The following is a 27,228-nucleotide window of genomic DNA, read 5'->3' as shown; positions in this document are numbered from 1 at the left end:
CAACATTAACACTGCTTGACGCAATCAAAAACTTTAGCAGTTATCCGATTGCACCCTGTCTCTGTATTACATTCACCAGAAAACAACATTGACTACAAAAACACCAGAAAACATTTCAGGAGACAACATTCTTGATATAATACACTTTACTTGATAATAAGTCTACAAAAAACAACATTAACACCTCCACATAAGACTTGACTTGGTAATAAGTCTACAAAAACAACATTAACACCTCCACACAAGACTTGACTTGGTAATAAGTCTACAAAAACAACATTAACACCACAACACAACACTAAGAAGTTCATTCTAAGCTAATGGCTCGTAAGATTGAGATGATGGCTCGTACAGTTGAGATGATGGCTCGTAGAGCTGAGATGATGAGGGCTCGTACAGTTGAGATGATGACTCATTCTGCTGAGATGATGAGGGCACATGCTGTTGAGATGATGAGGGCTCATGCTGCTGAGATGATGCTCTTGCTCTTGCGGTAGACGGTGCAGGCATCACTGCTTTGCATGTTGCTCTATTATGTCCTAGTCTTGCACATGAACTGCATCGTCTCGGGACCTTACGGACCTCACCTTGGGATGTCCTACGTTTAGTTTGTGGCCGACCTTTCTTAACCTTCACAGGTGGTTTTAGACACACGCGTTGTTTGATAATATCGGGAAGATCCCAATTCTCTTCATCACCAACCGGATAACATGTCTCTGCATATGCATTCAACCAAGATACAGTTGTATAATACCTATGAGAAGGAAAATAAAACGATTAAAAATACCTTGAGCATATAGATAGGTTCAAAACGATTAAATACCTTGAGCATAAGTCGTAAGGAACCACATTCCTGTGACGGGCAACAGCCAGTGCATGTGTACAAGGAAGACCGGAGACTTCAAATACCCTACAAGTGCAGTCCTTGTCCTTCAAATTGACTTTAAAATGTGCCTCATTATCATGCACATACAACTTAAATCGGTTAAGGGATGATACGGTATAGAATCTTGCTTTCTCAAAACCATCACATAATAACTTTTCATACGTTGGAGATAAAAAAATTTGGTGGTTGGACGCTTTTTCTCTTCTATCATTAAACCACCCTTGTAATGTTGTTCTTAAAGACTCAAGCATTGCTGAAATTGGATACTTTCTGGCTTCCCTGCACTGACTATTCAAACTCTCTGCATAATTGCTTGTGAGTTGATTGTATCGCTTACCGGGGAAATATGCTCTACTCCATCTTTGAAACCCAATTTCTTCTAAATAGGCAGCAATCCTATGATCTTTAACCCTGATCTTGTCAAAAAATCGATTAAATTGGGGGATAGTGTACGCATGAGAAGCCAAATCAAACTCGACATGACAATTATCAGTTTTGAATTTGGCATTAATATTCATCTTTATGTGATATGTGCACGCACCGTGGTCTGCTTCTGGAAAAATAGCACACAAGGCATTGGCTATGCTTGGGTGTCTATCGGATACGAAGACGAGATCATCATCTAATCCAATTGCTTCTCTAAGTTTTTGCATAAAATAAGTCCACGAGTTATTATTCTCTAAATCAACAACGCCGAATGCAACAGGATACAGTTGCTCATTGGCATCCAATGCAACAACCACCAATAGTTGACCTCCCACCTTGTGCTTGAGAAAACTTGCATCAACACACAATACGGGACGACAGAAGGCTTTGAAACCCCTAATTAAGAAGCCTAGAGACATGAACATATACTTGAAGTGGCCGTGCTCGTCTGTCTGAATATCTGTTATGGTACCCGGATTATTCTTCTCCAACATGTATAGGTATGAAGGCAATTTTCCATAGGAATCCTCTATCGTTCCTCGCACCGCCGTTAAAGCCGTTTCCCTTGCCCTCCAAGCCTTATTATAAGTCAAAAACATCTCATAAGCTGACTGCATGTCTTCAATTATTTTTTTAGGCAAGTGGTTATGGTGATGGTCCATGTACTTACCCTTCATGCACTGCCCAATAACCCATGCCGGTGTTTGCATTTTTTTTTTCCGGCCTCGACAAAACTGAGCATGAGTGTTGTCGATTGAATTTCCGAATCACAAACATCTCGGAAAACTTACCTTTCACAGCACGTAAGCTCCACTTGCATGTCTCATCCATACATTTCACATACCAAAGATGTTTTCGAGACTTTTTCACTTTGAATTCAAAATGATAAGTCATCGCATATTTATATAGCGTCAGTTGAAGTTCTTTTTTAGTATCAAATAACGTACCGACTTCCAATACGGTTTCACTAGTTAACGCCAATGCAAATGAAGGGTCTGTCGGTGATACGTCTGTCGGATCTGTCGATGGTGTACCCATTGATGGTCTTGCACTAGATGGTGTACCCATTGATGGTCTTGTACTAGATGGTGTACCCATTGACGCTCTTGCACTAGATGGTGTACCCATTGACCCTCTTGCACTAGATGGTGTACCCATTGGTGTAGGTATTGACCGGTGTGGCGTGCGTGCAACTGCTGATGCAGGACTAGTAGTAGCTTGGAAATCACTAACCCGTTCATAATTAAAGTCAATAACGCGTTCATGATTAATCAGTTCATGATGAGCCCGTTCATCTTCTCCTCCTCCTTCATTTTCACTTTCAAATAAAATATGTTGAGAAACAACTCGAGAAACAACGTCGGGTATAGTTTTTTGAGTAATGATTGGTAGTGTACTATCTTGACTTGGATACTTCTCTACTAATGAGACACAAAGTGGTGACGAAGATGACGAACTTCGACCCGATATCAACCGTGATAAATACATGCCCACATCTTTATCTCCCTCAATAACAACAGGGGGAAGTTTTGCAGAAGGATCATACATGACTTTAATCACTAAATCATATGCAGACTTTTGCACGTTAATCGTCTCATAGATTATATCAACTAATTCAGCAAATGTAGTACATTGGGGTATATCCATGGTTTTACATGATTGTGCAGAGAAAGACCTGGTACCATTGGCTGCAATTTGCCACTCTCCATTGTACACAACAAATACGTCAACAAATACTTCAGCTGCAATTGGAAAAAATGATTGTATCAATCGAGAGACACCGTAACTGATAGTATTAAAAAAATGAAATGCAAGTAATAGTTATAAATGGTCTGGGGTGCGTAACGCTTCTGCGTGACGCAACTGCGTGACGCAACTGCGTTACACACCCGGATTCCGCCGCAACGGTGGCATTCCACCTACTCATTCCCTAATCACTATACCCTAACAAACAAAGCGTGGAAAGAGATAAATAAAGGAAGGAGGAAGAATACCTGTAGCAGAAGACATCTCCTTCGTTGTCAACCATCTTCGTCGGGATCGTCGGTGGTTGAGATTCCACCGGGGGTTGTCCTTTTTAGAGAGAAGAGGAGAAAGGGAAGTGAAGAAAGAGAAGGAGAAAGAAAAAAATGAAAAGAAATGAAAATTTTTTAATTATATAGTAAGGGCATTGTGGACTTTTCACAATGCCCTCGGGTGCGTCACGCAACCGGAGGGTGCGTCACGCAACCGGAGGGTGCGTGACGCAATTGGGGTATTTTCGGCAGAAAATTTTTTGGGGGTCACCAGCGCTATAAAAATTATAGCGCTGCACCGTACGCATTTAGCCCCTTTTTTGGGGTCATTTGCTCAAATTCCCCTTCTCCTTCTTCTTATTACCCAAACTTCTTATTAAATGCTTTTATTTTTTAGGTACACCTGGTAATTTTATAAATTTTGTTAGTTAAATATATTTTTAATATATATATATATATATTAATATTTTGTTTTAATTTTTAATTTTAAAAAAATATATTTTGAATAACAAAATTATTTAATATTTATTTATAATTATAAATTAAAATATTTACGAATAAATATTTTTTTTTTATGTTTATTTATATATATATATATATTTTATAAGAATAGTTAATTTTAAATATTAATATTAAAGATAAATATATATTTAGAACTTTATTTTATTATTTTAAATATTTGTTAAATAATTAATTTAAATAAAATTAAAAATATTGATTTTTTTATACTAAAACTAAATAAAAATAAAGTTCAAGAAAATAAAAATCAAACTCTACAACCAACATGTAGTAACCCGTTACCAATCGGTAGTCCAATCAGGATCGGGTAAAACCGATCGGTTAAAATACAAATCAGTATAGGGTAAAAGCGATTTGTATTATAATAATCGGTATACCCTTTTTTCAACTAAAAAAAATCAAAAATAATAAAAATAATAATAATTTATATATTACAATATGAGCAAACTAGTTTATAGAACAACCTGTTCACAATCATGTTTTGAATGAAGGAAAGCAAGATGAAGTATATTTGAAAGACTCCTTTTCATCCATGTTATATTTGAAAGACTCCTTTTCATCCATGTTAATCAACAGAGCATTATTTTAGCACACTGCAGCAAAACATAGAAGCAAAATCAAGATTCATATCTTATTAAATCCAACAACCGCATCATCCCAATCCCCGACGATAACAAAACCACCATTTCAGTCTCTACTTTGTACTTTTGCATATTGTTAGCTATTTTCAAATTCATCTCATCTTCCTAACTAAACAATCTTCTTGCTTCCTCTATTTCTTTTCTAGTTGAACTGACATGACTGAGTAATTATTCATTTGCCTTCTCTTCCTCTTTCCATTGTGCTGTAGCTAGAAACTGTCAAAAGAGATCATCAATATCTCATTAAAACCTAGTGCTAGAGAACAGGCTCACTCAATACAACCAAAAACATGTACATATTCCTCTTTACCATGTACAAGAATCAATCACTAGTCAATCTAATGTATTTCCACTCACATAAAAACACTAGATACAGATATCCAACCTTAACCACTTCCATTGAAGAAAAAAAATTGGAGAAAACATATGAAAGAAATGTTCTCTTCAGCTACATTTGGCACTACTGCATCTAGCCCTTTTCAAAAGGATTCAACCCACCCTTTAACTATACAAAGAAATGCATCCAGTTAATCTAACAAACAGGTTCAAAGAAAATTAACTTCCATCAAAGATTTCAAATTGAAAAGAAAAACACTAGGTAAAACTGAATATCACACCATGTTAATCAACACTAAAGAAAACACCTTTTTTTCGCCGCAGTCCTCCGAAAAGAGAAATATATCAGTGATGCAATCATTACCCATATGAAACTGATTCATTTCTACAACGAAACAACTAAAATCAATGGACATACCTGTAGTAAACGAAAGGCGATGCTTGAGTGATTAAAGTAGAAGCTTTAGCAATCAAAGTTAAGCTTTTTTCTTAGATGAATCGTCCCTCCTATGGTTTGGAAATCAGAAATCCGAGCTCTAGAGAGAGATGGTGAAGCTGAGCAGCTAGCTGAGTGAACGAAATCCAGCTGTTAACATATTGTTGTGTATCAAATATGTTCTACTGGAAAAACCTGCTAGAAACACCACAAACCCAACAAATGTGATACAAACACTTTAGAAAAATACTTGGAAGTAATAAACAGTTACTGAAACTAAAATATAATCATCCAATTTCAGTTTGATCAATAATGAACATGAATAGCAAATTTTCAATAAACAGAATAAATAGTTACTGGAACTAATTTTCATACAATCCTGAATAGCAGATTCTCAATTTGATCAATAATGAACCAAGATTAACTTACATTTGGGACAAATTTCTGAATAAACGGCATCCCATATCCTTCTGGCAGACGGACCAACATAGCCAGTGTAACGTTCAGTGTTGAATTGCAAATTTACATATGTCATCTCAGCTGCAAAAGAAGAGTAATATTTGAAGCAGTATTCAAACAATATTGTCATAAAGTTGCAACCACTAAATATATTTACAAAGGGGTAACAAAACCAATACAATGACAATTCATTACCATTATCATCAGTCTCATCATCATTAGTCCAGGGATTGTCTGTTACACTCCATCCTCTGAAAGCTTTATTGTCTAGTGTTGGATCAACTGCAGCTTGAGGATTCCCTTCTTGGCAAGCCAAATCATCCTAAGGAAGCCGCCCTAGCCCTAAGTCTTCCACTATACCTGTGTATTTCCAAGAATCCTGAAGAAATATGAGAAAGAAAACCGCTGTTGCAGAATATCTCCATCTGGGTGTCCGTCTGTCTATAGTGACTGGTCAATTGCAGAAATGGATATAAAAAATACAAAGAAATATGGTAAGCATTTATGAGTGGTTTACCCCTAAGTCCTCCTCGGCTTCACATAATTCCAAATGGGAATCGACTGCATTGTCCGAGAGTTGAAAAATCTCAGTGGTATAAGTTGAGAAGCTAGCTGCTGCCTTGCCTTCACACTATTGCCTCGCTAAGCATTGTAAGTGATAAACAACAATAAAACCCTTTAATGAAAAAGTGATGGCAGTAATGGCATTTAGTTCTACCGGATTTCGTATAGAATTCAACTAATACATGACTCTCACTGTTCAACACCACTCAAGCAGCTGAATGAATGTAATATATACTAGAAACTTAAGCAAAGAAGAAGAAACATATGTAAATCGATTAGATAGATAGAGATATGAGTACCTTTGGAATCGCGAGAAGGCGAGATATGTGACCTAAGATTCGTCTTGGGAAGAAGAGGTGATTGAAACAGTAACATTCAGTACATGATCTGTAACCTAAGACATGTACTGAATTCGAGATCGGAATCGAATCGAATTGGATTAAATCAAAAATGCAGGCAAATGATGATGAATCGGTAACAAATCAAAGTGGAAACGAAGAAGCGGAGAAAAGGTAGAAGAAGGAGAGAAAAGTTCTAGCCGAAAGACTTTTTTTTACTAGTGTAAATAAAAATAATAATAAAAATATGATTTAAAAAAAAATAGTATAATATAAATAACTTTAAAATAATTTATTATATTTTAATAATTTTTAAATAATTAATTTTTTTTTAAATAATTTATGTATACTAAATAGTTTAAACCTAACCATAATACATAAAACATTAAATAATAAAATAAAAATAAAAAATAAAAATAAAAAAGTCAACATGAAAATAAGAAAAAAAATATAAACACGTTATCCAACATGTTATGAATTCATCGAGATGAATAATTAACTTAACTGACTACACCTGCTTTTAAACAAATATTAAATAACGTAATAATAATAATATTATGAATGATACGCATCGAACAACTACGATAATTGAAGATTCAACAATTTTTTTCAACTAAATAGTCCACAATGAAATAATCAGAATGATAACCCAAATATGTAGGCTTGTCATATTAGCTGTCTTAATCCAACTACGTAAAGTCCCGGGTATTACCTAGTGAATTTTAATCATACTGCATAAAAGAATCGAGATATTAGTCACTCATTGATAATGCAAAAATAAATGAGTTGTCGATTTACCTCTTTGTAACACATACGACAATGACTTACTATAATACAACATTTTTTCATATTATTTATTATATTCATAAGATTTTCACGTGAATAGTGTTTTATATAAATAAGGAGACTTTAGATGAAATTTGATTCTCAAAATCTTTCTAAACAAATCATCTTATATATTTTTATTGTATGAAAGTAATTCATTTTTTTTAGTAGTTCATAAATATGTATTATCTTAACTTATAATATTATTATATACTAAAATAATATTTATATTATTTTAAAAATATATATTTTTAAATTAAATATTAAACGCAAAAATTGAAATAAAAAAGTTATTCAAAATATATAAAAGAATATAAACTAAAAATAAAATTAATTATGTTAATTTTTAAAATTAATAACTAAGATATTTCATAAATTGCTCTAAATCTAGCTTTGGTTAATTTCTTAATTTGAGTCTCGGCAGTGTGAGTATAAATAAGTTATTATTATTTTATATTTGTTTTATTAATAATTATTATATTAATTATTTTATAATTTATATAATTATATATTAATAAATAATTATATTTATATTAATTATTTTATAATATATATTTATAAATTGAATTGGTATATATGATGATTGCAAAAAATTTAAATTGAGATGTATATGAAACAAATAGAGAAGATGATATAAGACTAAAATGATAGGATGATTTTTTTTTTAAGAGATCATTAATAATGCATGTTTGTCAAACATATTGTTGTAAAACTAAAATGATAATAGGAGTGATATAGTTAAAAATTTGAAAGAATGTGTTTTGCCTAAAATTTATTAAACAAAAGAATAATTTTGATCAAGTTATCTTTTATTTATAAGATAATATTTATCAAAAAAATATAACATTTAGTTTGAATTGAATATTTATTATTTTTTATATATAAAATTATAATAATATTATTAATTATAGTAAAAAAAATCAGTATTATATTACTTAATCTAAACAACTAAAAAAATTTATAATTACAAACTTATATAATATTTTTATTTATTTAATTATATATATATAATTTAAATATTAAAATCTCACCTAAAATAATATTTAATATAAAAATCATTCAAAAAATTAAAAATATGTATGATATGAAATAATATATTTTTTATTTAATCATATATATATATGATGGGAAATTTGATGAAATAACCATCCTAATAGGGTTATTTCCAAACTTAGCATAGGTAACCTAATTTTTTCAAATATAACTTTATCTCTATGGAAAATGTCTCTTTTGTCCTTAAATTAAAAAAAAAATCACTTTCTCCTTCCCTTCTCCTGTTTTCCCTCCCTCTCTCTCTTTTCAACTCTCCCCCTCCCCCGAAGACGACCGATCCAGCCCTCCCTCTCCCCGACGACGATCCAAACCCATGTAACCCTTCCTCTCCCCCGACCCCCGACGAGCCCTCGACGACAAATACGAGCCCCCGACGAGAAGCAGAACGCCTATCCATTGAAGGTGAGTTTAGGGTTTTATCTTCCATGTTTTTCCCGTTTTCTATCCGAGTTTTTCCGTTTTCTATCGTTTATATTTCATGCATGCTGAAATGGAAGAATGATTTAGTGTTTATTGTTTAGGTTTAGGTTTAGGTTTATTGGCTGACTGAATCGTTTTGGGTTTAAAATGCATCTATCGAAGGCTGTTGCAGGTTGTCGAAGGCTGTCGCAGGCGAATATGCATCTGTCGCAGACGACTGTGCATCTGTCGCCTGCGATAGATGCACATTCGTCTGCGACATATGCACATTCTCCTGCGATAGATGCACATTCGTCTGCGACAGATGCACATTCGCCTACGACAGATGCATATTCGTCTGCGACGATTGCAATATGTATCTCTCAATCTCCATTTTTTGTTTTACTTATTGGTCTATTTTGATGTCTATAATCCATGAATGAGCATCACTTCACTAGCTTGTACGTATGAATGTTTTTGGGGCACACAGAATGGGCGTTGAGGATGGAGTGAGCCCGAATGAAATGGGTAATAATAACAATGTGTGTGGAGAGGTGAATGCACAAAGGGATGATCAGAGAGAACCTTCAGAGGATTTTTTGAACGACGAGGAGACTGATAATGGGCAAAACGATTGACGTGATGAGGGGTGAGTTTGATTTAAATGCTAGGTAAAAGAGGAACAATTCTAAATTTGAATCCAAAGAATGAGATTTTGATTGATTGATATGTTTGTGAATTTTAAGGGTTTTATTTTCATCACTGAGTGGTGGTGTTTGTTGTTGCAGTTTTTTTTTTGTCATAACCATTTTTATTGATATCAGATTACTAGAAATGATGTTTAATTGTTGATATATGTGTTGAAAAATTAAGTTTCATTTAAACCAATCAGACATGTCATGATATTGATAATTAATAATTTACTGTCCAATCTAATAATCATTAATCAAAATATTTATATTATTGATGTTTTGTACATAAAATGAGTTTTATTTGAAAACAATCAATTGGAGTTGGGTACTAAGATTTAATCATTCTCATCATTATTTAAATTATCACCATGTATCATTTATTATAAGACACTTAATTTGAATGTTCTAAACAATTGTAAAAATGTCTTTGTTTTTCTGACAAAGTCTTCGCCATCAAATGAACATCGCTCTTTTCATCGTTATACTGCATTGCATTGTCGAACACTAGCCTCATATCAGCAAAAATGTCACGGACATTCTTATAACCAGTTCCATCCTTGGCCTCCATTTGATTCTTTATAGTACTGAAGTACATAGGTCTGTCAATAACCTATACACACTTTCCAACATTAAAATCAATAGAAATGTAAACCAAAAAAGAAAAAAGTACCTTAACTCATAGTAGTCATCCAACCCAAGACCTTCAATATCAACATACTGCATAAAGGGCCATGCCCACTTGTGCTGAGTTATCTGATAAGTAAATCAAAATGTCAGAAAGCAAACTAACATTGTTTGTACAAACAACCAAGTAACCAAAAGGTTGCAGGCGAAAAATGCATCTGTCGTAGGTCTGTCATAGGTCTGTCAATAACCTATACACACTTTCCAACATTAAAATCAATAGAAATGTAAACCAAAAAAGAAAAAAGTACATTAACTCATAGTAGTCATCCAACCCAAGACCTTCAATATCAACATATTGCATAAAGGGCCATGCCCACTTGTGCAGTTGTGCTGAGTTATCTGATAAGTAAATCACAATGTCAAAAAGCAAACTAACATTTTTCCGTACAAACAAGCAAGTAACCAAAAGGTCGCAGGCGAAAAATGCATCTGTCATAGGCGAATGTGCATCTGTCGCAGGCGAATGTGCATCTATCGCAGACGAATGTGCATCTGTCGCAGACGAATGTGCATCTGTCGCAGACGAATGTGCATCTGTCACAGGCGACAGATGCACAGTCGTCTGCGACAGATGCATATTCGCCTGCGACAACCTTCGACAACCTGCAACAACATTCGACAGATGCATTTTAAACCCAAAACGATTCAGTCAGCCAATAAACCTAAACCTAAACCTAAACCCAAACACTAAACACTAAAACCCTAAATCATTCTTCCATTTCAGCATGCATGGAAGGTAAACGACAGAAAACGGGAAAAACTCACCTTTAATGTTGCGACATTGCCTTGGGAGTTCGTTGCCTCGGAAAAAACTCAATTTCAATGTTGCAGCTTTGCTTGGGAGTTCGTTGCCTCGGAGAAAACTCACCCTCAACCTCAACCTTCGTTCGTTCTACTTTTTTTCGTCGTCGGGGGCTTGGATCGTCGTCGGGGGCCGGATAGTCGTCGAGGGCCGAATAGTCGTCGGGGCTTAAGGATCGAGGAGTCGTCGGGGGAGAGAGGTTTCGGGAAAGATGAAGAGGCAGTTTGGAAAGGGGAAAGAGGGATTGTTTGAAAATATGAAAAGAGGAGAGGGAGGGATGAAACTAAAATTCTTTTATTTTTTTAATTTGAGGACAAAAGAGACTTTTAACATAGACAAAAGGTTATATTTAAAAACTTTAGTTGGCCTATTCTAAATTTGGAAATTCGTCAAATTTTCCTATCTATATGATAGGTAGTAATAGGACAAAACAATTTTCAAAATATGTCTGACGTCCCTGAAGTTCTGCTAGTATCTTATGGCCCCTTGATATCATTGACCTCCAATTTTGTCTTTATTCTTTCCAATCTTTAACTTAATTTTAATAAGTTAACATTATTTGAGCTCCTAGTTTTCTAGCTTCTTTTCATTCGAATTCCTGGACTTTTCCTATGTCCAATTTAAATCCAGAACTTTTAATTTCGAATTATTTTTAATAATACTAAAATATTCCGGCCCTTTAACTTCTTAAATAATTTGATTTCAACCCCTGGACTTTATCTAAGTCCAATTTTAGCCTAAAACTTCCCATTTCGAATTTTTGAAATTTCTTAAGGCTTTTTATTTTCTGACAAACAACCTTCTTTCATGGATTTATATATTCAAATAATTTAAGATTTTTTAAAAAAATACATGGGGTTCAAAAATATTATTTTAACAATAATAAAAAGAAAAATCACAATTTATGGGATTTGTTTGGAAAATTCATTAACTTTGTAATGTCATAACTTGAGTTTTATATATAATTTTAAAAATCATCAAATTATTTCTTCAAAGTTTTTAAAAATATTCTTAACCACCACAAAAAAAAAAAAAAAATCACAATTTTGAAAGCATATTATGAATATTTTTATAGTGTCATAAATAGAGTGGAGTTATGTAACTCCAAAAATTCTAAATTAAATTTCTGTGTGATCCTAAAAATATTCTTCACTAGTTTGAGGTTTATAGAATTTTTGGAAACATTTTCAGAAAAACAATTGTTTTAGCGGTATCATAAATAAAGTTCTGCAATTTCGAAAATTCCAAAAAATAATCTAATTTTTTTTCTCAAAATCATTTTCTATCAACATTTGTGAGTGAATCTCTAATAAAGAAAACTTGAACACTTCACTTTCTCAGCCTTGTATTCTCATTTCTAGCTCGGGATACATTCATAGATCTTCATTCTTAATTTCGTCTCAATCTCATGAATTCCTTGATCATTTGTTATCGAAGGAATAGGGCTGATTATTTAGATGTTAGTTCACAAGATCAAAAAAAGTTCTGAACTCAAAACACAAATATAACAACCTTGTAAACATCAAACAACCAATTATTTAGGAGTAGAGAATATCCATTGGGAATGAGCGTATGAGACATAGCGTTGATGACTATTTCCCATATGTAATCAAACACCGAATCTTTGATATGAAATCTCTTATTTTATTTCCCTAATTTATTTGAGAAGTAAACTTAGGTGGCGACTATTAAAATCAATTAAGTCAATCTGTTCAAATACACGATTAACTTAAACCTAGCTATACGGGCCAATTTTAAAGACTTATACTAGATAACTTTATATTGTGTTAATTATCTCACTTGAGACGAGATTACTCTAAAGAGTGTCGTTTCCTTGTCTATTTTTACGATATTCGAAAAAAAGGTAAATCAATGAGTTCTTTAACATAACTTAAGCTATCACTAACTACACACCATAATATTTACGAGACGGTCAAACCCACCATTAAAAACCTTTGTTACATTCCCCGAGACGGAATTTGAGAGAATATGTAAGACATGGAATTTCCGATAACTTTCATCGTACAAACAGCCCTTAAAGACGGGACTTTCGAAAAAACAAAAATGAAAATTTTTCTAAAAAAACATCTAACTGTAAAAAACGGGTACATCACGACAGATACGATCCTTAGACCGTAATTTAATAATAAAAAAATGTTTAAAGAAAAGAGTGAACAAATAAATACAATAGTATAAATTATAATCACATTTCTTATAACATATAAAGTAAAAGAAAATTACATTGTAATATTAATTCACCAAAAAAAACAGTTAATTACTTCCAATTTTAAGTTTGACATTTTTATAATAGAAACGAGAGTTGTGTATAAATTCTGACTAACATATCCATTACCAAAATATGCAAAATATAAACTTAAAAAGTCGTGAAAGTGGAAATTTGCCGAAAAATAAAATAAAGTAGAGTTGAAATCTTCTAGAAAAGCTGACTAAGTATGAACAAAGATGGAAAACAACTCCACTATTTAATTGAATTGTAGAAGTAGCAAGAAATTAGACACCTAATTTTAATTAAAATTGAGACATTTATGACCATTTGATAGCAACAAATGATTAAATATTCAATAAAATAAAGAGGGTTGCAATTTCTAGATGGAAATTGTAATCTATAACATAGTAAACATTATTCAATGTATTTTTTATATAAACTATTTGTCCATATGTATTATCTCTATTAATATAAACAAGTGAAAAAAGATTTTATTTAAAAATTATAAGTTTAAATTTTATTCTCAATAAGAATAAATTGATTAAACGGGGTTTTAAAAGTTTTATATTTTATTAGTACGAAATCGATACAATAGTCAACCAGAAAACTAATCTTGATCAATTGTTTTTATAAATGTCCTATATGTTTTGAAATGTATCTGTTCTTAGTCAATATTTTGATTTCTAAATCATTGGCTCCTTGATTTTTACATTGCTAAATTTCATTAGCCAATTGTTTACATGTTAATTTTGAAACCTAAGTTTGCTTAATTAGTCTTATTATTTGTGTTAGGTATGGAATAATTTAATGGGTTGATTTATTTTGGAATGAATATAACTATATATGTAAATAATGTGTTTTCCTAAACTTTCTATGTAGATAGTTGTTTTTATTTATTTGTTTTTAATTTGTTTATTAAATCATTAGCTTTTTTTTATTATAAATAATTGGAACTTTATCGTAATTTTATTTATATTGTTATAACTGAAATACTTATTTAGATACACGTTTGATTGAATAGTACAAATCTTGTGCACTCTAGTTTAAATATAATTTAATTTTGATATTGTGAAATTTTTCTTAATTAATTTTATTTTATATAATAAAATATTTGACACACAAACAAGATGGATTAAAGGGAACCCAATCTCAAAGGCCTCCTTGGTTGATATAGTTGGGTTATTTTTTTTATTTTTAGAAATAAAAAAAAGTTACATATAAAAAATAAATAATTGGTAAACATCATCAATAAAATCAAAATTAATTTGAATTAATTAGTAAAGTTAATCGATTGAACTTTAGATATAGACTTGTTCTCACATAAGTCTAAAGATTAGGTTATATAGAACCGACTATGGTAACTCAAGTCATATGCTAAGAATGATTTTTAATAGAACAAAAATTACGGTTTCAATTATAATTTAAAATTTTTTAATTAAATTTGAAGTGAATATCATGAATGTAAGATAATGTTAATTTTTTACCTTCAAAATAAATAAAGATATACATAATTTTTCTTAGAGTTAATATCTTTATATTTCGTATACCTTTTATTATTTCATTATATGATTGATAAAATAATTATTCTTATCAAAAATGATATTGATTATATTTTACTATAAATTTAAATATCATAATATAATAAAATTAACTAATAATATTATTTTTTGAAGTATTTTTTGTAATTGTAATGAAGTGGGTCATATACATATGACGTTAGTAGTACGTGATTGTAACAGATTTCTAATTTTGAATAAAATGGTTTTATTATTAATGGAGAGAATTGATGGGCAAGAAAGGTTATTGGTTGATATTATTTTGTGTATTTCAAGCCCTTTTAGCCATAAAAGCTTTACAAATTTAATTTGAAAAAATATGGCATAGATTATGATAATGATTGATATGGTTTTATGTATTTTAAACACTTTTAAAGATAAAAGATATTACAAATTTAAATTTTATGTTTTTTAAACACTTTTATAGAAATAAAAGACATTACAAATTTAACATATTGAAATCAATATGTAATTTGATAAGGATAGAATTTATGAGTTATAAGAAAAGTTCATGATTAATAGATTTTGTGTATTTTAAACACTTTTAAACATAAAAGTGTTACAGATTTGTCATATAAAATAACATTAAAATTTTTACGATTTACCATTCGATTTATTTTGGAATAAAATATCTCGATTAAGATTAAATTAATGTAATATTTTTAAGAAGTAGCCATTATAACCTAACATTTTTATGAGTTTCATATTAATGATTTTTTTTTTATCGATAGAATCTATTTCTCTGGTAAATATAGTCTATGCATATAACAACATTCTATTTTGTTTAGTAGATAATAACTTTGAATTTAAGGTGATTGAAAGTATTAATGTTATATGCTTAAAAATAATAATGTTGTTATAAATTTACAAATATGATCATTAGAAAATAACACTTGAAAAAGACTTTTATAATGAATAAGTGATTATTTATATTTTTAAGTAATAGATATTCACTTTAATTAGCAAAAGCTAAATAATAATATCTATTTTAACTTAAAAACCGTTCTTATTTAGAATCAAACCCATTAAATACTATATTTGAGATAGTTTTACAGCTAATAATTAAGAATAGACTCACATAATTTTTTTCAAATGCAACTTTTAGTTGAAATTAGAGCTCTGCTGATGGCATGAAAATTTTACATAAATTTGATTTTGGTATATGAAATTAAGTCAAGTAAAATTATAAGTATAAATGTCTATATTGATGTTATGTTCGGAATTATCTTGATATATTAATACAACTAGGAAGATCCCCGTGCGATGCACACGGATAAAAATATATTGTTACAACGTTCCGCGTTAATCAAATTTGGTGTTGAATTTAAAATATAAGATGTTATTAGCCTATTTGGTTAAAGAGTTATAATTGTTTTGTTAGGTTGCGAGTTCGAAACATACTGTTACGGTCTGCCCACCAAAGCCTCGGTCCTAAAATATTTGCAGCACCCGTCTCTCGGCCCTAGTGTGCATATGGGTCAGTTTATGTTTTTTATTGAATAATTATGTTTTGTTTCCTTTCTCTCTCATTTCTCTTAAAACGAATTCTGTTATTTTAGAAGTAGTTGTAATCGAATACTCTTGGGTAATTCAGCCTCTTTAAATGCTGATGCCCACCACACTTTTTGGGGTTATGAATTGAAGTTTGTGAAACTTGTTGCTCTAAGTTATCTCTCGGCCCTCAACCTCTTTCTTGGACTACTAGGTGTATTCTAGTGGTATTCTCTTCTCACACCAGTTTCTTCTCTCTTTAACCTCGAATTCTCTCTATACTCTATGTCCGCTGCGTTTGAGTATTGAATTCCATCCTTGGTCCCAACAATCAAGAACCCGTTTCTTGAATTAAAGAACTCGAAAGACTTGGTTATAGTTTAAAGTGTAACACATACATATACCTTTTTTAATTTTATTTTTAACCGTTTTAAGTTTATGGGCGGGTCAACTCAAAATCCGACCCAAATATCCATTTAATCTCACATATATATCCAAATTAACCACAACTCTCGACTTGGCAATTCAGATACTTTCAAAATTAAGCATTATATATTTGTTAAGATATGTATGATATTGAGTTTAGATATCGTAAAAGTACTTTACAATCCTTTAAAAGATAAATGCAACGGTTATGTTTTTCTTTAATTTATTATTTTTAATAACATGTGATATCTTAAAGATACTACACATTTTTATAAATTTGTGTTTTACTAATAAATAAGTTTTATTTCCTATACATTATTTTGAACACTATATTTACATTAACCTCCGTGCGTCTTCAATGAATACAAATCAAATTATACATATCATAACTGTTTACAAATTGTGCACATGATATCGATGATGCTGAGGTTTTTTAATTTTCTCTTTATCTCTATTGTTCTTATCATCCCTCAATTAAAAAAATAAACACATAAAGTAGAAAGGAAAAAAAAAATGATAGATCTCGTGGTTTGAAACTTTGTTGTATGAAATATTCACCTACTATATCAATTTAAAACATATTATAATTTTAGTCCAAATGGTATTGCCTCAAAGTGAGGATTTAAAAAAAAAATGTTTGAGTTCATTACTTCCCAAATCCAATATTTGTCAGCTTACAGATTTTTAAATTGACATTACTTCAATTGAAAGAGATACACCTTAAAAACGGAAGGGAGAAATAGAGTTAAATTTGGACGTTAGAAAATATCAAATTATAATATTATTTATTCATAACATTAATAATATAAAATACTGTTTTATTTTATTTTCTTGATATATTTTAATCTTCTTTTAATGAAGTAATACTCCAATTTGTTGCAAAATAAAAAAGAGAGTCAGTAATCATGCTGTAACATTTCAAACATACAGGATTGGATACTTTCCACTTTATTTATTTTCCATTTTTGGTACTTATAAAATTTAAAATTAAAAGATCATTAACTTTGAATTAAAATTTGTAAGATATATTGGTAGGAGAGAGCAATATTGCAATAAAACAGTTAATCCAATCTTCTAAATAAATAATATTTCTCAATCTTTTATTTTTCTGTTAATATATGCATCATTATAATATATTATATTATTATTTGATCTAAATTAATATTTTAATAAAATATTTAAAAAGAAATAATTTTAAATTATTATTATTTTTTTCAAATCCATACAAATATGACAATTTTATTTCAACCTAAGACATTTTAAGTAAGAATCGAATATATGACATTACACTTGATATTTTAATAACCACTATTATTACTTGAACTACCTCATTAGGTTAAACAGAGTCATTATATTTAGTTAACGGATAGTCCAAACTATTTTCAATTTAGTTTTGTTATTCTATTTTCTTTAAATTTCTTATAGCATTCATCTAAAAATTTATTTACCTGTTGTTCTTGCTTTCTATATATGGTTGGTTGACCTTTTCAACCAAAATATCTTTTTCAAAGATGATTTTAATTGGAACTTGGATCTCGCTCTTTAATTTAAACATGGTCAACTAGAGAAGCCAAGCCACACAAGAAATTTATCAAAAAGATTATCCTTATCAACTAAGTACATAACATCACAATAATACCAAATAGAACAAAAAAAAAGATTAATTAGTAAAAAAATAACTTTGTTTCAAATGTTATTTATATTACATACATCTGTTTATTGCACTTTAAAAAAATATTCTTAAATATATTTTTCACTAATTAAAAAAATTAATACATTTAGATAAAAAAAAACTTTGGTACGTATATGGTTAATTTTTACCAAAAGAAATATAATTATTTAACATAATAATAGATAAGTAAGTATTTTGAAGTGTTTAGTAAAATATGTAATATCTAGTAAATTTTTTAATAAATAATAATTCAATATTAAATAAGAAATGTATATTAGACTAATAGCTCTCAATGTGTACAAATATATGTGTTCACAAATTTGTACAAATAGCTCTCAATGTGTGGCATATTATAATTTCATTTAAACTATAAAGATTCTACATATTAAGTACAAAAAAAAAATATAAAATTTTTAATAAAATTTTATATTATATATTTTAAAACACTTAAACGTCTAGTCATAGTTGTGCTAGGCAACTTAAATTTTTATTGTTAGACATAATTTGTGAGCTCCCCAAAGTTTGGAAGAGTTAGTCAGAAATCGAAAATTATTCTCATTTTTTAATTTATTTTATATTGAAATATAAAATATATAGTTTTATATTTAAATTAACAAAAGTAGGTTATTGGTATATCAATTTCTTACTTAACTTGTGCATTTAACTTTTGTATAAAACACCTCACCTAGGACTTTATTCTTCATTATAAAACATGATTTTGAATGATAAAATAGAAATTTAATAAAACTATATTTAATAATTAAATTACTTAATTAATTAATTAAAATATTAAAATATTAAAATATTATATATTTAAAAATAAATAAATTATTTTAACATTATATATTAATAACTTTTAAATATTCTCATACAAAAACATTTTCCAAATGAAATTCAACACATTATTTAAATAAACTATTTTCTTTAACATTATTTGTATATCTTGATTTGAGAGATGATTTTCTTGGGTTTATTTAGATCTCTTCTAGGTTTATTTGGATAATTAAAAAAAAATTAATTTGAGTTAATATACTAAAATACTTTATATATTTTTTTTTTTTAAAGAATGCTAATTTTACACACAAAATTATAAGAAGATGTCAAATTATTACTTAAGTATCAAAATTCTATTTATATATACTAACTTGTCAAAAAGTGTCAAATTTATTTAAAATAACAAAAATGTTAAACAAAGTTAAAATTTTGCCACATGTAATATCACATATTTTTTATTTGTTTTTAATTTATATTACTTTAATTAATTCTTTTTCCATTGAAACAAAACATCCAAATTTTTCCTTATCTATTTTTTCTCTCTCTTTACCCTTTCTTCTTCATCTCTTTATCTTTAATATAATTATTATGAAATGAAAGGCTGAAATCCATAGCAGGTGGGATCCCATTAATCTCATTATCTGATGAAGAACCGTCCAAATCTTTGAAATTAGCTCCGTTTGAAAGCCTAGATCAGGATTTCATTTTCCTGTATTTCTCACCGTCGCCGTCGATCGGTACACTACGGAGGGCCCCACCTTTTTGTCCAGTACCTTCTACAAGGCTTGCAGAAATGCCTCGGTTGCGTGAGAGTTGTTGTAGTAACAAAATTTCGTATTCGGAGAATCACATCTCGGACACTTCATCGGCTGTTTCGCCACCCTCACCGCCGTCATAGTTTTTCGGCCACCTGGTTGTTCTTCCGTCACCATATTATTATCTGACGTCGACATAGCTGGTTCTTTAATTTTCTGGAAAAAATTTAGAAAGAAAAGATCTTTATAAATGATTAGTTCATTATTTCATAATTTAATTTTCATTGGATTAATTTATACTCTATTAGATCAATTTTAATTCCAACTACAACCTATACAAAAATAGACAATCAAAGCTATAGAAATGGTGTTCGTGAATATTATAGAGATTTCAGGAAAAATAGATTACTCATGTTAGAGATGAAGATAGAAAATGGATAATTGTGGGAATAAAGAGAGAAAAAATATATAAGGAAAAATTTGAATATTTTGTTTAAATGAAAAAAGAATTAAAATAATATAAATGAAAAAAAAAATAAATAAATAGGTAGATATTACATGTGACAAAATTTTTAACTTCGTTTAACATTTATGTTATTTTAAATAAATTTGATATTTTTTTGTTAAGTTAATATATATAAATAAAATTTTAATACTTAATAAATAAATTGATATTCTCTTACAACTTAATGTAAAATTGACATTCTTTACCTTTTTTTAAATAATTTTATATTTTAATATATAAAATAGTAATTAAATAGACAAAGTGATATTAAAGTTTAGAATAAATTTTTTTATAAAAAAAAACTAAAAACCCAAAATCAAACAAGTAAGATTCATGGGTCAAATATGATAGTTTCTTAATAATTACCTACGAAAAGAATATCAAGCTGTTTTGTTTTTACACTCAATTCCCTCCCAATTTCTCCCTCTCACACGCACACAGTAGAATCGTCTCTGACTTTGTCTCTATAAAGGACGAAGCCCGCCGCCAGCCTTCCAACATAATGGCACCTAGACCATTTCAACCCTAATCCGTCTTTCCTTCCATCCTTCCTCCCTTAAATCTTGGTCTCCTTTTGACCAATCCACACACACCCCAAACAGACCCTTAACATTCTTCTCAAATCAAATAATTCGTACACATTTTCATCAAATCGTACCAATATAAAAACCCATTCAGTGCGAGATATATCAAGAAATAAAGATTCTTAGTTTATGAAGCAGTACTAAAAATGTCCACAAACATACCCATCGCCGATCCCTGGCCATTTTCTATCAACACTTACTAAATAATACTTACCCCCTCTCTCTCTCTCCTCTTACATCAGTTTCTCTCTTTTCATCTCCAATATTATGGCAAAGATCCAAGGATTCAGGCTCAAACACCGCGTCGCTACATTCTTCAGGACCCGGTCAACTTCATGTAACCATCGCTCCGACCGGCCGACCGGACGAAAAAGTTCCTTATCGCGACTGTTTCATTGCCTAAAGAAAAAAACAATGTCTTTGTGTTTTTCTTCCAAACCTAGTATCTCTCAAAAACGGGGATATGTTCCGTTGAACGGTGATGATAAGTTGCCTGCGGTTCCTAAAGGGCATATGGTTGTGTACGTTGGGCAAAATGAAGGGTGTGATTTTCATCGGTTTATGATTCCGGTGATGTACTTTAATCATCCATTGTTCGGGAAATTGTTGAGTGAAGCGGAGGAGGAATTTGGGTTTAATCATCCCGGTGGAATAACGATTCCTTGTAGGGTTTCTGATTTTGAAAGCGTTCAAAATCGGATTGCCGCCGCCGGATGTAATGGTGGTGGCCGGAAGTTTCTGAAATGGACAAAGGGTTTGTGATGTTTTACATGTTGACTTTATTGTAGCATGTTGATGATGACGAAAAATATATTTATTTATATATAATTAGATATAGTTTATTGCCATTTTTTTTAATCATTTGAGGTTATGTAAAAATTATATAGAAAATAGGAAAAAAGCTCACTTAGACGTATGTACTTGTACAACTAGCTCACTTAGACGTATGTACTAATAAAAGTTCATATAAAAGTTCATTTAAACGTACGTACTATCAAAATTGGCTCATTTAGCCTCTTTTAGTAACCATGGTTAACTTTTATTTTTAAATTTAAATATTTATTAATTAAATATTAATATATTTTCTCTTTCTTCCCTTTTCATTTATCATTTCATTTATTACTAATAAATGAATTCTCTATTTTTATTTTTATTTCTAATTTTTTATTATTTTTATATGAGTATTTATGATTGATTATTTTAATTTTATTTTATATATATATATATATATATATATATATATATATATATATATATATATATATATATATATATATATATATATATATATATATATATATATGAGCATTCATCATTAATTATTTGAACTCTATATTTCTTCTTCTTTTTTATATATTTTTTTTATATTCACATTAATTATTAATTATTTTAAAATTGTTTGATCTCAATAATTGAATATAACAATGAAAATTCTTTCAACAATAAAAATCTCTAAACACAAAAATAAATTAATTAATAATTAAGAATTGAATAATAATAAAAACTCATTCATCAAACACCAAAAGAGTAATAATCAAATATTAGACAAAACAATTCTTTTACTACTAATATAAGTTGTGAATAAAAATTAAATAAAAAATTATTAATTTCATTTTTATTTTTATTAAACTAAATAAGAAAAAAAACTCTTTTTTATTTTTATTATATTAAATTAAATAAGAAAAAACCCTTCACAAAAAAAATTACAGAAAAACATAAAATTCATAAATAAGTTGTTAAATTGTTTTAAAAAAATAAGAATTTAAGAAATATAAGAAATAAAAACTAATAAAACAAAAGATGAAATATAAAAGAGAAATTAATATTAAAATAATAAAAAAAATTAAGAATAAAATAAATTACTTAATGAAAAAGAAGGAGAGAGAAAATATATTAATATTTAATTAATAAATATATAAATTTAAAAATAAAAGTTAACCATGGTTATTAAAAGAGGCTAAATGAGCCAATTTTTGATAGTTCATATGTTTTAATGACCTTTTATTAATACATACGTCTAAGTGAGCTAGTTGTACAAGTACATACGTCTAAATGAGCTTTTTTCCTAGAAAATAATTGGCAAGTTATTTGTTATTACATTTTTGATCTGGATCTTTAAATTATGTTTTTATTTTTATATTGGAAAAATATTATAGTTTACTACAATTTATATTTGAATTAAGTTATTTATTATTACATTTTTGATCAACTGGATCTTTGAATTAAGTTTTTATTTTTATTGTTTACAAAAATTTTCAATATTTTTTAATATAAATTTAGATTTAACATAAATTTTATATTTTTGAAAAATAGCATACATTTTATATTGGAAAAATATTATAATTAACTACTAACTTCATTATAAAGGTATAAATATAGTTATGTACTGAATTTTTTTATTTATGTATAATAAGTTATCCCGTGAGATTAAAAAAATATTATTATTCTAAACAAAATTACTCAATTTAAATTTAATTTTGTAACTTCAATCAATTTTGATTTTGCCTAAAATAAAATAAGAGGAATGATAATTTCATCGAAAGGACAGCGAAAACTAGACCACGAATCCGACGTGCCCTACCACATTATCCCCACGTCAGAATTTTAAAAAAAAAGTGGCATTTGAGGACCCGAAATGTGATATTTTAATTTTTTCTTTCTCCTACTCACATGACATGCCGCGTCGGATTCTTGGAATTATTTTCGCTAGAATCTCGTTGAGTTTATCATTTTTATAAAATAAAGAGAAATATTAAACTCAACGAATGTGTAGTGAAAGTAAGTCCATGAATTTCTACGTGGTAGGTGAGAGAAAAATAAAACAATAAAAATTATCCTAGATATAAATACAATTCAAAACCCTCCATTTATTTATCTCTCTCAAACTTTTTCGACGAAAATTTTCTCCCAACAAAAACCCTCGCGCTTGGTATTTTGTTTTTTCAAATCTAGTTATTTAACAATATTATTTATATCGTTTTTGTATGATAACGAATTATTTGATCTTTCAGGAAACCGACAAAGAGAACAACGCAGTAGATGAAGCACTAAACCTAAACAAATCGCCCCTCTTGAACCTGAAAGGTACCAATTGTTGGTGCAAATTAATGTATTTACTATATTTTTTTTATAAAATGTCTAGAAAATGCACATTTCGGGGAAAATGTCCCAAAATGTTCAATTTTGGGAGAAAATTTCCCAAAATGTCCAATTTTGGGAGGAAATTTCCCGAAATGTATTATTCGGGTCCTGAAATGTCTACTTTTCGGAGAAAATATCCCGAAATGTAACATTTCAGATTTTGGGAGAAAATTTCTCGTAATGTCCAAATTCGGGTCCCGAAATGTCTACTTTCGGGAGAAAATGTCCCGAAATGTCCAATTTTGGGTGAAAATTTCTACTTACACTTATTTTCTGAATTTTTTTCTGGACATTTTTCTTACTTTTATTTACACTTATTTTCAGTCAAAATGACAAATTTGAAATGACATTTTTCGTAGTGAAATTTCCAATGTTGGAATGACATTTTCCTACGAAGAAGAACTTATTGATTTCTACATATCATATGCCCACTTAATTGGATTCGACATTACCAAGTTAGAGAGAAATCATGAAGGTGGTAAGAGTAAATACTTCATTATTTGTTGTGCCAAGAGTTGTATGAAAGAATTGAGTGCCAAACTTCCTGAAATCCCCATTTTTGGGTCTTGAAACTAGAAATTTCGGGAACTAATTTGAAGAAAAGTTGAAGAAAGTGGCAATTTCGGGAGAAAAGTGTCCTGAAATGTCAATTTGGGGATAAAAGTGTCCAAAAACTGGACATTTCGGGACCTGATATTATTATGTCACATTATCATGAGACTAGAAAACTGAAAAGAATTAAAGACTAAAAAATACCAGAAATAACATTCATATTGCATAATTAAAAACATTTACCATGTTACAATTTGTACATGTTTGGAAATTCTATATAGCACCTTTAGAATGAAATAATTTGAACATATTTGGAGATTCATCTTTTATAATTTGTACATATTTGTGAAAAATATAGTCCAGCATCCTATTGACAGTTGACCTAATGATCAACGTACATAATTTTACTCTAAAAACCTCAAACATTCCATTTGCCTAAAAAAAAGTTTAGCAGTTATTAAAGAATTATAAAACAATCAAAATGTTAAATATGTAAAATACATTTTTTTTGGTTAAACCATATTCCCACTTTCCATTTCCCGTATAAGTTTGCATATGTATATTCCGCAATATATTGTATTAGTATTGTTTTCCAAAGTGAATTTCAAAACTTTGAACGAGAATTTAGCTATTTCAGTTGCAATTTTTAAGTCGAGAGCACATAAGAACTCCAAGAAAGAAGCTATCATTTTTACCAATGAAGTTAAATTTAACATAGATTTCAAAACACTTTAACATAGAGAAAGTTCAACTTACTAGTTGCCGAGTTGTGACATATTTATCTTCTCATGGTAGTTTTTTTGGCAATGAGAGGCTGTCGATGATTTCGATTACACTCCTTTTCATATATATGCAAACATTATAAAAGTGACTTTATATATAATTGGGAAGAAGATCTGCAAAGTCATATTTATATGATATATATGAACCATCATTAAGTATTTAGATGATATTAAAATATTGGACTTACAAGTTGAGCATGTATCAAGTCTTCCGGTGCTATCTCGAATATTCTCATTTCTTCCTTAACTTGATTAAAAAGAACTTTTGGATTTACATACATCTCATGCAAATCAAATTAACTTCACAATAAGACCATTGGTTTACAAAATAAAATAAACAGACATAAAACATCTTACAAAAACGATTGTCAAAAATGTAATTCTCCTAGCAGAATGTTTTTTACTATAATAATTCATAAGGTGTGCACAAGCATCAATAATATCACTTTCAACATGACATTGACTTTTCATTGAAAGAAAATGCCCTACGTTAATCTAGGCATGCTCCGTGTCGTATAATACTTCCTTCCTGAAAAGAAAATGAAGAAAACACATTGGTCGAGAAAATGTTCCAAAATATCCTGAAATGACACATATCGGGACCCGAAATGTCACTCCCAAAATCAACATTATAATAACTATGAATAAATCAACATTATAAGAATTACTTATTCTCCTCATTCTCCTTATTTTCTAAATCGAAAACCCCATAATGATTTCATCTTGGGTATCTATGGTGACCTAGTCAAAGTAAGATTTATTTTTTTCATTGTTGGTAACCATATACGAAGATTGAAGGCGTGCAAGAACTTTCAAATTCCTTAGGGGATTTTTTTTGATCAGCCATTTTTTTGGAATATGTTCTTCTTCATGTATAACCACTATTTGTAAAGGATTTTATGTTTCTACAGCCACCAATTCGGTCTTTTTACAACACTAACCAACATTTGTAGACAATTTTCCTCTTCTTATACCACCACTTCGGGTACCACTACTTATGGTATTTTTTCAAATACAAGGTCCTCTTATAGTACCACCACTTAGGGTGTCTCGACTTCTGTAGTGAGTGTTTGATCTTTGAAGTATTTGTGGATGACATCCCTAAGAAGTTTATCATTGTCCATAGAATTATATAAGACGTGGATCGAGTTGTCATACAATGGCGATGTGTCCCAACCAACACTTAAATCTATCAACACTTTTGTGGCTATGGTAATAATCTGTGTAGATTGAGCAATATGCATCAATGCATCGTTAAAAATCTACATCCTTGTTTTCTTCTGAGGCGTTGCCTTCTAAGGCACCCTCCATCTGCCACTACTCCATGTTAAGGCATCTCCTCATTCTCCTTATCCTCCACCTCATTTGTCATATATGGAAGAGGTGGAAGTGAAGGGCATCCAACATCGCTTCCACACCCGAATCCTCCATGTGCCAACTCCATTTCCATCATAACCTTCAACTTACTGTCATTCCAACATGATAATATAGGAAATCAACGCTCATCATGAGGTATTTGGAGTTTAGGATTGCTGACCATATACAAGTAGCACAACTGAAAACATACATATATTGATTAAATAAAACATTTACATTTAAAAACTCCAAAAAAAGTAATGATGACAAAGATTACTTACGATGAGAAATGTCCGTGGTTCTTGAAAATATTGGTATTCGTTCAACTT

At 29.7% G+C, this 27,228-nt stretch overlaps 1 protein-coding gene and 1 long non-coding RNA gene across 4 annotated transcripts; one reads left to right on the top strand and one right to left on the bottom strand.

Moving 5' to 3' along the window:
* Positions 1-4,257: 4,257 nt before the first annotated feature.
* On the bottom strand, positions 4,258-6,764 carry LOC124940641. 3 transcript variants are annotated; one of them, XR_007099496.1, is made up of 6 exons: positions 6,582-6,764; positions 6,236-6,360; positions 5,914-6,159; positions 5,689-5,799; positions 5,242-5,454; positions 4,258-4,703 (listed from the first exon to the last, which is right to left on the bottom strand). It is a non-coding gene; the product is annotated as an uncharacterized LOC124940641 (long non-coding RNA). The 3 variants fall into 3 exon arrangements; XR_007099495.1 differs by having other exon boundaries at positions 5,914-6,360; XR_007099497.1 differs by having other exon boundaries at positions 4,258-4,439; positions 5,914-6,360.
* A 14,290-nt stretch (positions 6,765-21,054) lies between these two features.
* On the top strand, positions 21,055-21,910 carry LOC124940357 (auxin-responsive protein SAUR36-like). The gene has a single exon (XM_047480868.1). The coding sequence runs from the start codon at positions 21,336-21,338 to the stop codon at positions 21,828-21,830; it is 495 nt and encodes a 164-aa protein (XP_047336824.1). The 5' UTR covers positions 21,055-21,335; the 3' UTR covers positions 21,831-21,910.
* Positions 21,911-27,228: the final 5,318 nt, after the last annotated feature.

Source organism: Impatiens glandulifera, chromosome 5, assembly GCF_907164915.1.
Source record: "Impatiens glandulifera chromosome 5, dImpGla2.1, whole genome shotgun sequence".
NCBI classification, from domain to species: domain Eukaryota; kingdom Viridiplantae; phylum Streptophyta; class Magnoliopsida; order Ericales; family Balsaminaceae; genus Impatiens; species Impatiens glandulifera.
The sequence above is the reverse complement of the archived record's forward strand: the minus strand, read 5'-3'. Positions and strand labels throughout refer to the sequence as shown.

Coding starts and splice junctions, on each gene's coding strand:
- LOC124940357 (XM_047480868.1), top strand. CDS start 21,336: ATGGCAAAGATCCAAGGATTCAGGCTCAAACACCGCGTCGCTACATTC.